This window comes from Lemur catta, chromosome 3 (genome assembly GCF_020740605.2).
Source record: "Lemur catta isolate mLemCat1 chromosome 3, mLemCat1.pri, whole genome shotgun sequence".
Classification (NCBI taxonomy): Eukaryota; Metazoa; Chordata; class Mammalia; order Primates; family Lemuridae; genus Lemur; species Lemur catta.
The window spans coordinates 264,138-279,006 of record NC_059130.1 but is presented as its reverse complement, the minus strand read 5'-3'; the positions used below and the strand labels follow the sequence as shown (position 1 = coordinate 279,006).

Below are 14,869 nucleotides of genomic sequence, written 5' to 3'. Positions count from 1 at the left end.
CTGCACCCCAATCACCCGCAGACAAAGCGGACCTTTCAAAGGAAACTTTATTTTATTTTATTATTATTAGGTTTTGAGACAGAGTCTCACTTTGTCACCCTGGCTAGAGTGCAGTGGTGTCAGCCTCGCTCACAGCAACCTCCAACTCCTGGGCTCAAGCAATCCTCCTGCCTCAGCCTCCCGAGTAGCTGGGACTACAGGCATGTGCCACCACGCCCGGCTAATTTTTCTATTTTTAGTAGAGATGGGGTCTCACTGTGTTGCCCAGGCTGGTCTTGAACTCCTGAGCTCAAGCGATCCTCCCACCTCGGCCTCCCAGAGCTCTGGGACTACAGGTGTGAGCCACTGCGCCCACCATGAAGGGAAATTTTAAACACGCAGACTGGCCGAGAGCGAAGGTCATGGCAGCAGTTTGGGGGATGCTGAAGGTGTTCTGCGTGTGGACTTTCTGGAAGGCCAAAGAACAGTAACATTTGCTTTGACAGTGTTTTCAGAAAATTGGCCAGAGCTCTGGCACAAAAATGCCTGGAAAGCTTCACCCAAGAGTCCTTCTCCACCAGGGTGACGCTTCTGCTCACTGCTGCCCTCGAACAACGGCAATGTTGAGAGAGTTTTGATGGGAAATCATTAGATACCCACCGTACAGTCAGTATACAGACACGCACATATACACGCACACACACACACTGTCACAGCACACGGGCGTACACACACCAGGGCATGCATGCACACACACACACGCACACAGACGGGCTGCAGGATCAGAATTTGCAAAGTCACCTTTCCACTCCCCACCTGAGGCTCGTTCTCCTGGGTTGGCGTCTTTGGCTCTGAGCCCAGCCTGGCTCCGCAGGGGTGGGGGCCGCCCCTCAGCACCTCTCCACCCTCCTGTGTCTCAACTGTGAGCCCTGGCCGGGGGCGGGGAGTCCCCGAAGCAGCCAGCTCTGGGCAGACGTGAAGAGAGGCCCGAGCCAAATGCTCAGAGGACAGCAGAGCTCCCAAGAATCCGGCCGCACTTCTGAGCTCTGGGAAAGGGCTCTACCATGGGTTGATTGTGCCACTCGAGGGAATGTCCGAGTCTGAACCCCCAGGACCTGCGAATGTGACCCCATTTGGAGACAGGGTCTGTGCAGACATGGTGGAGCTAAGGGAGGTGGGTGGGCTGGGGCCCCACCCCAGGCGACTGGCGTCCTCACAACACGGGCCGTCTGGACATGACCGCAGGCAGGGGGAGGTTGTGGGAGCCCCGGGGTGATGCTGCCGTGAGCCAAGCTGCCTCCAGAAGTCAGGAGGGAGGGCCTAGGAAAGATCCTGCCTGGAGCCTCCGGAGGGACCTTAGCCAACCCTGCTGCACCTGGACTCTGGTCTCCAGGACCACGAGAGGACAAATGCCCATTGTCTGAGCAAGCCGGTCTGTGGCAATCTGTTATACCCGGCATCCTCAGGAAACTGAGTCAGGCTTCCTGCAAAATCCCCATGCCCCACGTGGCTCAGGCAAGATGCAGGGACACCCCCACCCTCCTGTGCCGGTCGACCCACCCTGCAAAGTCCCATCCGGTGTCAGTCCTCTTGTCCTGTGACACCCTGGGCCACCTTGAGACTGCAGAGTCCCTGCCTGCACAGAGGCCCCCGCCAGATGTGCCCTCTTGACCTTGGACCTCTTGGCCTCCATAACTGTGAGAAATGAACTCCTTTTCTTTATAGATTAGCCAGTTTCGGGCATTCTGTTATAAGCAGCAGAAACGGACTAAGACAACCTTTTAAACCAAATTCATCTGATGGCATCTTAAATCCCAGAATGATTTTACGTCAAACACCAGCCACTTAAGAATCTGTGACACCCACGGCCAATCTCTTGCTTTCTATGGTGGACCCAGACAGCCGGAGTCAGATGACTGCGACCTTTGGATCATGGCTCCGTCTCATCCTTGGTCATCCTAAGCTCCCTTTTACATATTTGTTTATTTCTCATAATTTATTTGTTTTTTTAGTTTTTGAGACAAGGTCTCACTCTGTCTCCTGGGCTACAGTGCAGTGGAGTCATCGTAGCTCACTGCAGCCTCCAACTCCTGGGCTCGAGTCATCCTCCTGCCTCAGCCTCCCGAGGAGCTGGGACTGCAGGTGTGCACCACCACACCTGGCTAATTTTTCTATTTTTAGTAGAGATGGGGTGTTGTTCTCACTGAGTCTGGTCTCGAATTCCTGACATCAAACGATCCTCCTGCCTCAGCCTCCCGGAGTGCTAGGATTATAGGCGTGAGCCACCACTCCTGGCCTATTTGTCATAATTTAATAAGCACCTGGGCACCCACCACCCACAAAAGGGCTATGTGGTTGCCCCACTGCATCCACCATTTCCCCCATGCAAGGCAACCACCCCTGTGTCCACCAATCTTTCTCTTCTTTTTATATAATCATGTCTCATCTACATCATGGCTGTGTCACATTTCTGGGGCCGCCATAACAGATGACCACAAACCAGCTGCCTTAAAACTACAGAAGTTTATCTTCTCACAGTCTAGAGCCCAGCAGTCCGCATCAGGGTGTCTCGGGGCCACGCTCCCTCCGCAGGCTCCAGGGGAGTCTCCTTCCTGCCTCTTCCAGCTCCTGGGGGCTCCAGGCATCCCTGGGCTTGTGGCCGCGTCACTCCAGCCTCTGCCTCCGTCTCTACGTGGCTTCTCTGCGTCTGTGTCTCCTCTGCTGTCCCTTTTTTTTTTTTTTTTTTTGAGACAGAGTCTTGCTCTGTTGCCCGGGCTAGAGTGAGTGCTGTGGCATCAGCCTAGCTCACAGCAACCTCAAACTCCTGGGCTCAAGCGATCCTTCCTGCCTCAGCCTCTCAAGCAGCTGGGACTACAAGCACGCACCACCATGCCCGGCTAATTTTTTCTCTATATATTTTTAGTTGTCCATATAATGTCTTTCTATTTTTAGTAGAGACGGGGTCTCGCTCTTGCTCAGGCTGGTCTCCAACTCCTGAGCTCAAATGATCCACCCGTCTCGGCCTCCCAGAGTGCTGGGATGACAGGCGTGAGCCACCGCGCCCGGCCTCCTCTGCTATCTCTTAGGAGGACACCTGTCATTGGGTTCAGGGCTCACCTAATCCAGGATGGTCTCCTCGCAAAACTGTTCATGTAATGACATCTGCAAAGAGATTTTTCCCAAATAAGGTCCCATTCACACTCTAGGGATTAGGCTACACATATCTTTTTGGGGGGAATGAACCTCCATGTAACTCACACAATACCTTTAAAAAGTATATATTTTCACTTCTAAATTTTTTAACTTTTAAAAAAGTATTATGCTGGACAGACTACAGTTGATAATAATGTATTCTATATTTCAAAATTGTTACATGAATAGATTTTAAATGGTCTCAGCCACAAAGAAATGACAAATCTGTGAGATAATGGGTAAGTTACTAGCCTGATTTAGTAATTTCACAATGTGAACAGGCATCATCACATAAACTGTACCCCATAAATATGTGTAATTCTTGCCAATTAAAAATAAAATTTAAAAATAAATTTTTTATAGCCACATGTCAATATTTATGATGCAATGGTAACTCCGTAAAGCCTGACACAGAACTAAACACACAACTACTGTCGTAACTACGCTAAATGTGAGTTTACCATGAACAAGGACTGCAACAGAAAAACGAAAAGTCACGAGTTCGTCAAACCGTGTCTCATTCGTCTCCTTTTATTTTGTGTCCTCTCCATCCTGTTGTTTCTGTGGCTCTTGTTCTCGATGGTGAAGTAAATAGAAACCAGTAAAAAGCAATGTCTTCCCCACACAAAGAAAAGAATAAAATAAAACGCGTTATGCTGCATACAATCTTTGGGACTCGCTTGCTCACCCAGTACTGGGTTTAGGGTTCCTTCATGCGGTGCGGCCTCAGGGACCCCTGTTCCCGGTTGCCGTGGGAAACTCTGACCCAGCTCCCTCACCGCCTCCCCCCCATCGCCCCTGCCCCACACCAGGAGGCCAGAGTGGGAAACACTCCCCACCCTGGGCATGTGGTGCAAACTCTCGACCCCCCATAGCACCCCTAACACCGGGACCATCCACTCTCCCTCAGACTAAGCATTCTCTAAATAATTACTAAATAAAACAAAAATGTATGTGAATGGTATCTCTAATAGACTAAATGCACCCAGGCTTCCTTCCTCCTCCTCCTCCCCCTCTCCCTCCCTCTCTCCTCCCAAGTGGTTCAGGAATCCAAGCAGGACTATGACTTACTGCCAGGAAAAATAGAGTCAATCATTAGATCTATTTCTAGTTTTCACCTTTTAGATATTAGCACTCAGATTCATTGTTTGCATGAACAATGAGACAAGAGAAGTTTTGTTATAAAATGTCACACAGTTGTTCCAATTCTGTCCCAGCTACATGCCCAGCTGTGACTGAAAGCTTTGGCAATCGTCAGCTGACGATCTGGTCAGCGTCTCTTTCAGGGTGGCAGGCGGCAAACACTGGGGCGCTTGCTACAGATGCCCCTTTCGTAGTTCCGGGACGTGGGCCAGAGGGCGCTGCCTGGGCTTGCCAATGTAGCAGCTGCACCTCCACGTAAAAATTCTTGTTTAACCTGATATGCTGAAAGGCTCGGGGAACCAGAGTATTGCCGTGTCATTCCACCTTTGCTGGTACAGTTTATTTCCAATTGAAAGAGTCTTTTTTTTTTTTTTTTTTTTTGAGACAGAGTCTGGCTCTGTTGCCCGGACTAGAGTGAGTGCCGAGGCATCAGCCTAGTTCACAGCAACCTCCAACTCCTGGGCTTGAGTGATCCTACTGCCTGCACCTTATGTCTGTGCAGATAGTTAAGCCTCCTCTGCTGTCACTTGCAGGCCAGAGCTGCTAGGGGTGTGTGTGTGTATATGTGTGCATATCTGAGTATTTGCATGAGTTTATAGGCATGCATACGTGTGCAAACACTTGCATTTCTATTCTCCTGTGTCTGTGTGTGCATATGTGTGCATGTATTCATGTGTATAGCTGTGCATGCACATGCTGGATTGATGTTCAAATGTGTGCACACATACATGGGTATGCTGTGTGTAGGTGTGCATGCATGTACACGTCCATGCCTGTGAATATGTGCATGTGTTTGTGTGTGGAGTGCCTGTGTGTTTATGTGCACATCTGCATGCCTGCCTTGCCTTGGGGCTCCCCTCTCCTGGGGTCTGCCCGGGTCTCCACAGGGAGGAGCAGGGCCCCTTACAGCACAGAGGTTGCTGCCCGTTAGGTCGTGGGAGGAAGAGATGAGAATCTCCGCTTCTGGTTGTGTTTTCTTCTCCTTCTAACGTGAAAATGCACAAAGCGCACGCAGGCGGGAGTATGGGTGTGCTTTCTGCATAAGGCATTGATTCACAGGGGAGCACATGTGTGATGTTCATGCCTTTCCTCCCCTTCCTCCCCTCCTTCCCCTCCCCCTCCCTCGTGTTCCTCCCCTCCCACCCCGTCCCCTCCCCCTCTGTCCTGGACACCCCAGCCTCTGCACGCGTGGTCCCTGGAGTCCCATCCCCTGGGCGCTGCACCCCGCCGTGCCCATCCACTGCAAGCTTCTCCCTGGTCCCCCAGGGAGAAACCCCCAGCAGAAACCCCTCTTGCCTCCCCGAAGTCCTGTTCTGCTCTGGGCCATGATTCCGGGCCGCTGGGAGCACAGGAAGGCCGTGCGCAGGCCTCGGGCACTGCTGCCCCCTGAGGGCAGGTGGCCTGGGGTCCTGCTGGCCTTTGCAGCCAGAGCAGGGCCAGGACCCTGTCGGACCCAGCCGGGAGGAAGAGCGTGAGGAATGCAGTGCGGAGGCCCCAGGGAGTGACGCTCCCTGCAGGCCCCACTTTTGGGGAGACGCTGGGGTCGGGGGACGCTGCTGTCCACACTGCCACCGCCTGGGCCCAGGATGTCAGCAAGTGTCAGAGCCCAGGAGTAGCAGCCCCGCTGCAGGAGGCGAAAGGACACGCTCCACCCGCACCCTGGGTCTGTTTGTAAACATGCGACCTTCCATGTCGCCCCAAATCCTGAGCCTCTGCGGCGGGAAACCTTCTGCTCCTCCCACAGGGACCGAATCTGAGAAGCAAAGTTGAAAGAGCAGCTCAGACGCACCCTGGGTGATGGGTCCCGCAGACGCCGCCCTGAGGGTGATGCTGTCACAGCGAGGACAGCTGTTGTGTGAACAGGGGCTCTGAGAGGGGACTCGGGTGCCAAGGTGAGCCAGGTGTCGTGGCAGAGAAGCCCGAAAACAAGCCCGACACCTGCTGCCGCGGGATGGACCGTGAGACTTCACAGTCCGTGACACAGGCCGTCACAAAGGCCACCAAGCACGGGTCCCACGTGCACGACGTCCCCAGAGACACACAGGGGATCAGTGGTCGCCAGGGGCCGGGGAGCGACTGCTTAAGGGGACGGGCCTCCTTTTGGGGTGAAGAGAACGTTCTGGAACAGACAAAGGTGGGATCGCACAGCACTGAATGTCCTAAACGCCTTGAACTGCTCACTTTAAAGTTGCGAATTTTTGTGCATTTACCACACTTTCCATTGTTCGTCGTAGCACTGACTCAGCACGAAACCCTGGGAATTGCAATTCCGCAGAGATGCGTCTGTTTTGCCCGATGATTCCGGGACGGCGAGGGGCCCGGACACCCCAACACGGACGGTGCCGGAGACCAGTGCCTGGTCCCTCCCGCGTGACTCCCGTCCCCAGAGCAGCGAGCAGCGGAATCGACCGTGAGCATCGGCCACGTTTATTGAGGGGCTGTGAGCTGCCGCTTGCCCGGCGCGCCCCCCGACGCCGCCCTGCCCCTCCAGACGGGGGCGACGGCTGGCAGGGGGTCTCGGCTCAGCCGGCGAAGCAGTGGGGGGCGACTCCTCTCACCCCCAGGCCCGTGACCTGCAGAGGATGCAGAGATGCCGCGGTCACCCCCACGGAGCTGCCCAAACATGGTGTCCCGGGCACGTGTAGGTGCCGCGAACCACACACTGAAATTACTGAAAACGTAATTTGATGTGACCCCGGGGCGCATGTGCGAATGTTTGTTCTCCAGGCGGATTGGTGGAAGGGCCCGTCCATCTGCGCACGCGGCCCCGCTGCCCCGCCTTCCCAGAGGGTACGATCAGCCCCCACCCGCGGTCCCACGCGGAGCCGCGCACAGGCCACCGCGGGGACTCTCCGTACAGAAACCTCGCTCGACCTTGAAGACGTGTCCGGCCTGCGGCTCCTGCGGCAGCTGCTCCGGGCCCAGGCCATCCGCGGCGGACGTCACGTACAGCTCCGTGTAGCTCGGCCCCCCGAAGCAGCAGGAGGTGACTCTGGACACAGGCATCTCCACCGTGCTCAGAAGCGTCCCTGTGAGGAAGTGCCAGGGTGACCCTTGCGTCAGGACTGCCCGCCTGACCCCCGGCCGACCTCCGGCACCATCGGTGTCTCTGCGGCACCAAACCCACAGCTCCGCAGCCAGCCCGGGCCCTCCTGCTGCGGTGGCTCAGTGTCCCCCGGCTCTCGGTGGCTCAATGTCCCCCAGCTCATGTCAACTAGGGTCCCAGAACTGGACCGTGTGTGGGAATACAGTCTCTGTACATGTAATTAAGGACCTCGAGACAAAGTCATCCTGGATCCAAGTGGGCCCTAAATCCGATGACAGTGGCCCCTAACAGACGGCAGAGGAGACACAGACACAGAGGAGAAGCCACGTGGAGACGGAGGCAGAGACTGGAGTGACGTGGCCACAAGCCCAAGGACGCCTGGAGCCCCCACAGCTGGGAGAGGCAGGAAGGAGCCTCCCTGGAGCCTGCGGAGGGAGCGTGGCCCCGAGACACCTGCATCTCACACTCCTGGGCTGCGGGGCTGGGGGAGGGTGAATTGCTGTTGTTCAAGCCCCAGTTTGTGGCCCGCTGCAGCAGCAACCAGGGGACAATGACACACTTACCAAGTGCTGAAATAGAACCTGGCAGTTCGTGTCATCTAGGAAAGACAGAACCTAGTAGCCGGAGCAGTGTCCCTACAAACCCAGGGCTATCTGTCCTGGTCCCCAACTCCTGAAGCCAGAACACTGTGGACACAGTGGCCCCCAACGAGCCCAAACCTCCATGGCCGCGCCGGACACACCTGTCTCAGGGTCCAGACGGATCACCCTGCCGCCGTCGATGCAGGCCACCCAGAGCTTGCCCGCCGCGTCCACACACAGCCCGTCTGGCATGCCCTGCTCTGCTGGCAGCTGGAACAGCAGCCTCGGGTTTGCTGCAACAAGAGGATGGGGGTAGCACAGGGTGCCCAGCCCTGGTGGTGCCCACAGCGAGTGACCTCAGGGGAGCCCATGCCCCCTCCCGGGTGCCCACCAACATCTTGGATGCCCTGGTCCCCACCATCATCCGGGATGCCCTGGTCCCCAACAACAACTAGGTTGACCTGGTCCCTACAATGTGCTGGATGACCTCATCCCCACCAACATCCAGCTTCACAGACTGGTCAGAAGAGATGGCCCCACCCCAGGGACCCCCCAGCTGTCCCCACCAGCCCAGCCTCCACCTGCAAAGGAGAGACAACTGGCCCGAGAGACAATTCTCCCTCTGTCCCTCCCTCTGTCCTGTGTCCCTCTGTCCTGTGTCCCTGGACGCCCTATCATCCCGCTCACCCTGTGTGTCCGTTCTGCCCCCTTTTCCAGCCCTCACCCTTCATAACTCGGCCCTCACACCTCGTGTTAAATTGAAAGGTCTCCCACCCGTAGTGACTCACAAGGACAAATACCTGCCCACTCGTGTTTTAAGTGGTGGAGACAGTGTCTGTCCTCTGTCTAGCCTCAGGGCTGTCCCCAGAGCACCCGGCTGTCGCTGGTCCGCCACTGGCCGGGTGGGCACCTAGCTTGTGGGCCCTCGGCTGTGCCATCCTCACACCCACCTGTGCCCACAGGTGAGACTCTGTGCAGGTGCCTCCAAGCCCTGCAGCCCTGACACTGTGCCCAGGCCTGGGCCGACGGCTGCTGGATGTCCCAGCATCACCACCTGCAGTGTGCAGTGCGGGGCAGGGTGACCCTGGGGGACCCACCCACTGCATGGCCCAGTCTCAGGCCTGCGGGACCCTGTGCCCTGGACCCTGTGCCTTGCAGGACGTGTGGCTGGATGTGAGGTCACACGCAGCACCTGACACCTCCCTCTTCCATGCGTCTGTCCCCCTCAGCATCCTCTGAGCCACCTCCCTAAACACCCAGGAGGGGAGGGGACAGCCGGGATGGGGTGGTCCACTCCCCTCTCAGCCCCGACGTCCACGTCCTCTCTGCCACGGGAGGCGTGGGTGGTTCTGCCCCTCCCCGCACCTGTGGGCTGTGCTCGTTCCTGCGTCCTCACCTCGGACACCGTCCCGCTCACCCTACAGGTGAGTCGCCGCGGAACCTCGGTCGCCACCCTCTGCAAACCTCCCGCTCCAGCCCCGCTTGGGGTGTTCCTGCGTGAAAGGAGCCCCGGGGTCCTCCGAGCAGAAATGACATCTCTGGGTGCCAGGAACCCGGGAGACCTGTATCTCGGCACCGCTGCCAGCGCTGGGGCAGACCACGCTGCCCAGCACCCACAGGCCAGGGGCTGGGCACATGGACGTGGCCACATCCTGTGACCCTGACCCAGCACCGTGAGAAGGGGGGACACCAAGCACAGGGTGGACCTCAGGCCCCACAGGACTCAGGGTCATGGCGTGGTCACAGTGTGGGACCCTTGTCCCCAGGCTCTCTGGGTAATGAGTGACATTGGCACACCCCTGCCCTTGTCCCCAGGTCTATAGGGGCTGAGTGACATTGGCACACCCCTGCCCTTGTCCCTAGGTCAATAAGGAGGGAGTGACATTGGCACACCCCTGCCCTTGTCCCCAGGTCTATAGGGGCTGAGTGACATTGGCACACCCCTGCCCTTGTCCCCAGGTCTATAGGGGCTGAGTGACATTGGCACACCCCTGCCCTTGTCCCTAGGTCAATAAGGAGGGAGTGACATTGGCACACCCCTGCCCTTGTCCCCAGGTCTATAGGGGCTGAGTGACATTGGCACACCCCTGCCTTTGTCCCCAGGTCTATAGGGGCTGAGTGACATTGGCACACCCCTGCCCTTGTCCCTAGGTCAATAAGGAGGGAGTGACATTGGCACATCCCTGCCCTTGTCCCCAAGTCTCTGGACAGGGAGTGACATTGACACATCCCTGCCCTTGTCCCCAGGTCTCTGGGGAGGGAGTGACATTGGCACACCCCTGCCCTTGTCCCCAGGTCTCTGGGAAGGGAGTGACACCGGCATACCCCTGTCCTTCCCATCCCTCGTCGCCAGGGGGCGGGGGCGCTGCCCTGACTCCGCCCTCCCTGGTGGGCTCCGACCCTCTCTCAGCAGCGGGTGGGGGCGTCAGTGCTGGGCGGGCCCGCGGAGCAGGGGGCGCTGCCTACCGATCCCGCCGCTGTGCAGGTCGTAGTCGTACGCCCTCACGCAGTGCTCCAGGCTGTCCACGTGGTAGAAGGTTCCGTGGTCCAGGGACCAGTCCAGCCCGTTGGGGATGCCCAGCCCGTCCAGGCGTCGGACCACGGAGCCGTCAGCCTGGAGCGTGTACAGCGAGCCCTGCCCGCGCTCCCACACGCCCGGGGCCGACGCCTCCGGCATGGTGCCTGCAAAGAGCGAGAGGTTGGCCAGGAGCCCCCGCCCTCCCGCAGCGCCCCTCCTGCCCTCCCGCACAAATCCCCTCCCGCCCCCACAAATCCCTGCCCACTGAACAAGCGGCAAAGCACGTCTCTGCCGGGGACATGCAGGCCTGAGACCCGCTTCCCAGCCAGGCAGGGCCCGTGTCCGGGAGCCGGGCTGCCGTTGTGGGTTAACGGTGACCCCGACACCCAGGCCCTCGAGCAAATGCCCGGAATCCGGCAGTGAGGCCTGGTCTGGAAACGGGCTCCTCGCCGGTGTGATCAGCGAAGGATCTCAAAGCAGATGGTCCCGGGTTAGGAGGAAGGAGCCTGGGCCTGGGGACTGGGCGCGGCCCTGCCCACACCTCACCCTCCGACTCCTGGCGCCCAGGGCTGTAGGGGGATAAACTTGTGTGAGCTCTCCCGGCTTGTGGCAGCCTGTCACGGTGGCCACGGAGACACAGCCGGTGGACGGTCCCTGTGCCGGCGTGAAACCCCCCTGACTGAGCAGGTGGCTCTCGTGTCTGCAAACCCGTGGCCCACGCTGGATGCCGCCCTCTCCAGCCCCTGGAGTCTGGCAGGTGCCGGCAGCCGGTGCCCTCAGGAAACACCGGGGCTTCCCGGGGAGGGACCGTCACACCCCGCAGACCCCGCAGGAAGGGGGAGCGACCCGGCCGCACACAGATGCCCACAGCACCCTCCTCCCCTCGAGATCTGGCCTTGCACCCTAGGGGTCCCGCGACTCCACCTTAGACCTTGGACTCGTCGCAGCGATTCTCGAACGTGCGGTGGTCTCTGGGGCCCCCACACACCCTCTCCCAGGTGGAGAACCCCTTCTCCTCACTGGTCTGGAGCATTTCTGGTGTTTGGGGCTGAGCCCGTGTCTCCGTGGCCCCCACGAGCACCATCAGCACTGGGGTGTCGCCCGTGGGGCCTGCCCACCCGCTCCTGAGGGTCTTGGCACAGAGTTCCGGGGTCTCTGCAGCAAACGGCGTCTGCAGTCAGCCCCTCTGTGCCAGGCCGGCAGGGGAAGCGCACGGTGCTCGGGCCGTCCCTGCCCCCACTACCTGCAGTGTGACGGCCCCCCTGTGCGCCCGCCCAGACCCCAGCACCGCAGGGTCCCCTGCCTGGGTCCTCCGCCGGCCCTGCCACCCCTCCAGGTTCCCAGTCCCGCCCCGGCACACCCAGGGCAGATGTGAGGCTCTCCCCAAACCAGGGACGCCTTCAGCAAGGCGCTCGTGGCCACTGCCACATGCCGGTGGCTTTGACGCGCCCAAGGGGAGGCCGAGGCCACGTCTGTGTGGATGGCTGGGAGGCCATGCCTCGCAGGCAAGGTGGGAAAAGGACGGTTGGCACGGAAGGGAACCGGCAGGACGGCAGCCGCGGCCCGGGAAGCCCAGGGCGGCGCCGGGCGCGGACGCACGACTGCGCCCCCTCCTGGATGGACGTGGGGACAGCGTCGTGCAGCCCCCGGCTCCGCCAGCACCCGCGGTGCATGCAGGGCAGCCCAGGTGGCCGCCGGCCTCCCGTGTCCCCTCTGACTCCTGCCTCGGAGGGCCGAGGCCACACTCTCGGCTTTCGGAAGCTCACCTGCCACAAACCTCCCAGCGGGGTCCACCTTTCCGTCGTTGAACCTGTTACGGGGCTTGTCCCTGTCCAGCTGGGCCACCCACCGCACCTGCTGCGTCCCCCAGTCCAGGAAGCCAAGGCAGGTGCCCACGGCCACCACGTAGGTCCCCTTCCGGCACAGGGCCACGGAGCCGACGCGGTTTCCTGGGGGAGTCAGAGGACAAGGGGGTGACCCGGCTGCTGCGTGTCCTCAGGGCCAACCCGGCTGCCCATCTGCTACATCCAGTCAGCGAGCGCTGGCAGAGGTGTGGACGCAGCCCTCTTCCCGGGCAGTGGCCTGGCGGCTCCCAGGCACGTGTGGGCCGGCCTCCTAGGGCCACCTGTACCCTGCCCGAGACATCCCTTCCCTGCAGTCCCCCCCGAACACAGCCTCTGCTGCCCAGCGGGTGATGACCTCCTGTCTCTGCCTCCCTGTCTGTGAGGGGACAGTGTCTCTGCCTCCTGGGGAGGGTGTGAGGGTGAGGGGAGGACGCACCTAGGACACAGCAAGTGCTATGTGGATGGTGCGAGGCCACACAGGTGCAGCAGCTCCACACAGGCATATGATCTCATGCAGGTGTGTGAGCCCCATACAGGTGCATTAGCCCCATACAGGTGTGTGAGCCCCATACAGGTACGTGAGCCCCATACAGGTGTGTGAGCCCCATACAGGTGCACTGGCCCCATACAGGTGTGTGAGCCCCATACAGGTATGTGAGCCCCACACAGGTGCATTACCCCCATACAGGTGTCTGAGCCCCATACAGGTACATGAGCCCCATACAGGTGTGTGAGCCCCATACAGGTGCACTGGCCCCATACAGGTGCATTGGCCCCACACAGGTGCATTAGCCCCATACAGGTGTGTGAGCCGCATACAGGTATGTGAAATCTTCAGGTGTGTGAGCTCTTTCAGACCATCTGGTTCCATCCTGCCATGCCCCCTACATCGTGCCTGACATGCGGTGTTGGTGACCAGCAGAGGGTCAGTAACCTCCAACTCCTGGGCATCTCTGAGCCAGGAGAAGCGGCTGCAGGCAGAACCTGGGGTGAGGCTCAGTGCTGCCCTTCCCATGCAGCAAGGCGTGTGTAGACGTTAGAGCTTCCACTGACTTTCTGTCTAGAAGAGCAAACAGGTCCTGCTAATCGCAGGTGCTAGAACAGGAATCGCTATGGACCTGTGAACGCCCGCAGGCTGCCAGTACCTTTGGGGTGACAGTTCTCACTTGAGATAGGGCCAGAGGCAGCTGGCACAGGCTGTGACCATACAGGGGCCTTCAGCCAGCCCTCCGCAGCCCTCACCCCTGGTGGGCAAAGCTCAGGCAGGCTGGGGCTAGGGTTGGGGTTAGGGCACGCCCAAGCCCAGAGCCATAGGAACCACGGCTGGCAGAGCGTTGGAACAAGAGTCTTCAGGTGACAGACCCCACTGAGCTCACCCTCCCTGATGGAGGTGAAGTCCTGACCCTCCAGGGCTGCGCCCCCTCTACTCACGCAGGCCCACGGTCTGCACCTCCCCGGTGAGCGGGCTCCACTGGCACACGTTCCCGGCGTTGATGTCCACATACACCAGCTGCCCCGTCTCCTCTTCCCACACAGGACACTCGCCCATCCGGTACCGCTCCCTGATGACAGCCTCGATCTTGGGGGACGCCATGCCCTGAGCAGGAGGACAGGGCAAGTGAGTGCCGGCCCAGCTCCCGGGTCCCTGCTTCTCTGGGACGCCAGGGTGGGAGTGCCCGGCAGCCTGAGACCACGTCCCTCACAGCTGTGTGAAGACGAGGTCCACCAGCTCCAATGAAAGCCCTGCTGCCTTCTGAGGGCTCACCCACTGCCAGACCCAGAAAACAGAGACAGAAGGGCCCACCCAGACCAGAGCCCGTTCTTGGGGGCCCCTGGACAAACTGTGCTCTTCCTGAACCTAGCAGAGAGCTCCACAGAAAATGCTGGGGTGCGATTCACTGGAAAAGATGACATTCTGCAGAATTTCTCCAGACTGTCACCCAGACGTGCTTGTCCCTCTTCTGAGCACACTGCGGGTATTAACTCCGTTCTGTCCTCACCCACAGAACCCGCTGGGAGGCTGAGACTCTGAGGAGCTGAGTAACTTGCCCAGAGAACAGGGACGTTGAGCCCCAGGGCTGGCTCCAGAGGGCCTGCCCCTTGCTTCTGGGCTATGCCATCTCTGCCCTTTAAAAGGATTCCGCACACGCAATGTTCCTTTCAGTGGGATTCGTTTCGCAAAACCCTTTGTTGCACCAAGATTCGCTTTGCAAAACCCTTCCCTCAATGGGATCCGTTTTACAAAACCCTTCCTGTTATTTCAGACACCTGGAAAATTTCATCAACCTCACACCACCGAGGGTGGCATCTGCAGGGCACTCACCGACACTCCGTCCAGCTCCTGCTCCGCTAGGGAAAGCCACTTCAGGCTCCAGGGAGCCAGGCTCCACTGTCCCGCTTAGGCAGGTGGGCGGTGGCAGTAACTCCCTTCTGCGCTGGTTCCTCCCTGGTCCCTCCCTCTGAGTCCTGGGCCAAGCTTTCTGGAGACGCCAAGGCGGGAGCTGTCAGTCAACTCTGAGTTAGGGTGGAAGAACCGAGAGCCGTGGGGGTACGGCGGGGGCGGGGC

The 14,869-nt window shown here is 59.3% G+C and overlaps 1 protein-coding gene across 1 annotated transcript; it reads right to left on the bottom strand.

The window, feature by feature from the left end:
- Positions 1–6,725: 6,725 nt before the first annotated feature.
- On the bottom strand, positions 6,726–14,458 carry LOC123634911 (regucalcin-like). Its single transcript, XM_045546588.1, has 7 exons — positions 14,353–14,458; positions 13,735–13,900; positions 12,226–12,408; positions 10,408–10,623; positions 8,103–8,234; positions 7,189–7,343; positions 6,726–6,887 (listed from the first exon to the last, which is right to left on the bottom strand). The coding sequence occupies exons 2-7, from the start codon at positions 13,895–13,897 to the stop codon at positions 6,837–6,839; spliced, it is 900 nt and encodes a 299-aa protein (XP_045402544.1). The 5' UTR covers positions 13,898–13,900; positions 14,353–14,458; the 3' UTR covers positions 6,726–6,836.
- Positions 14,459–14,869: the final 411 nt, after the last annotated feature.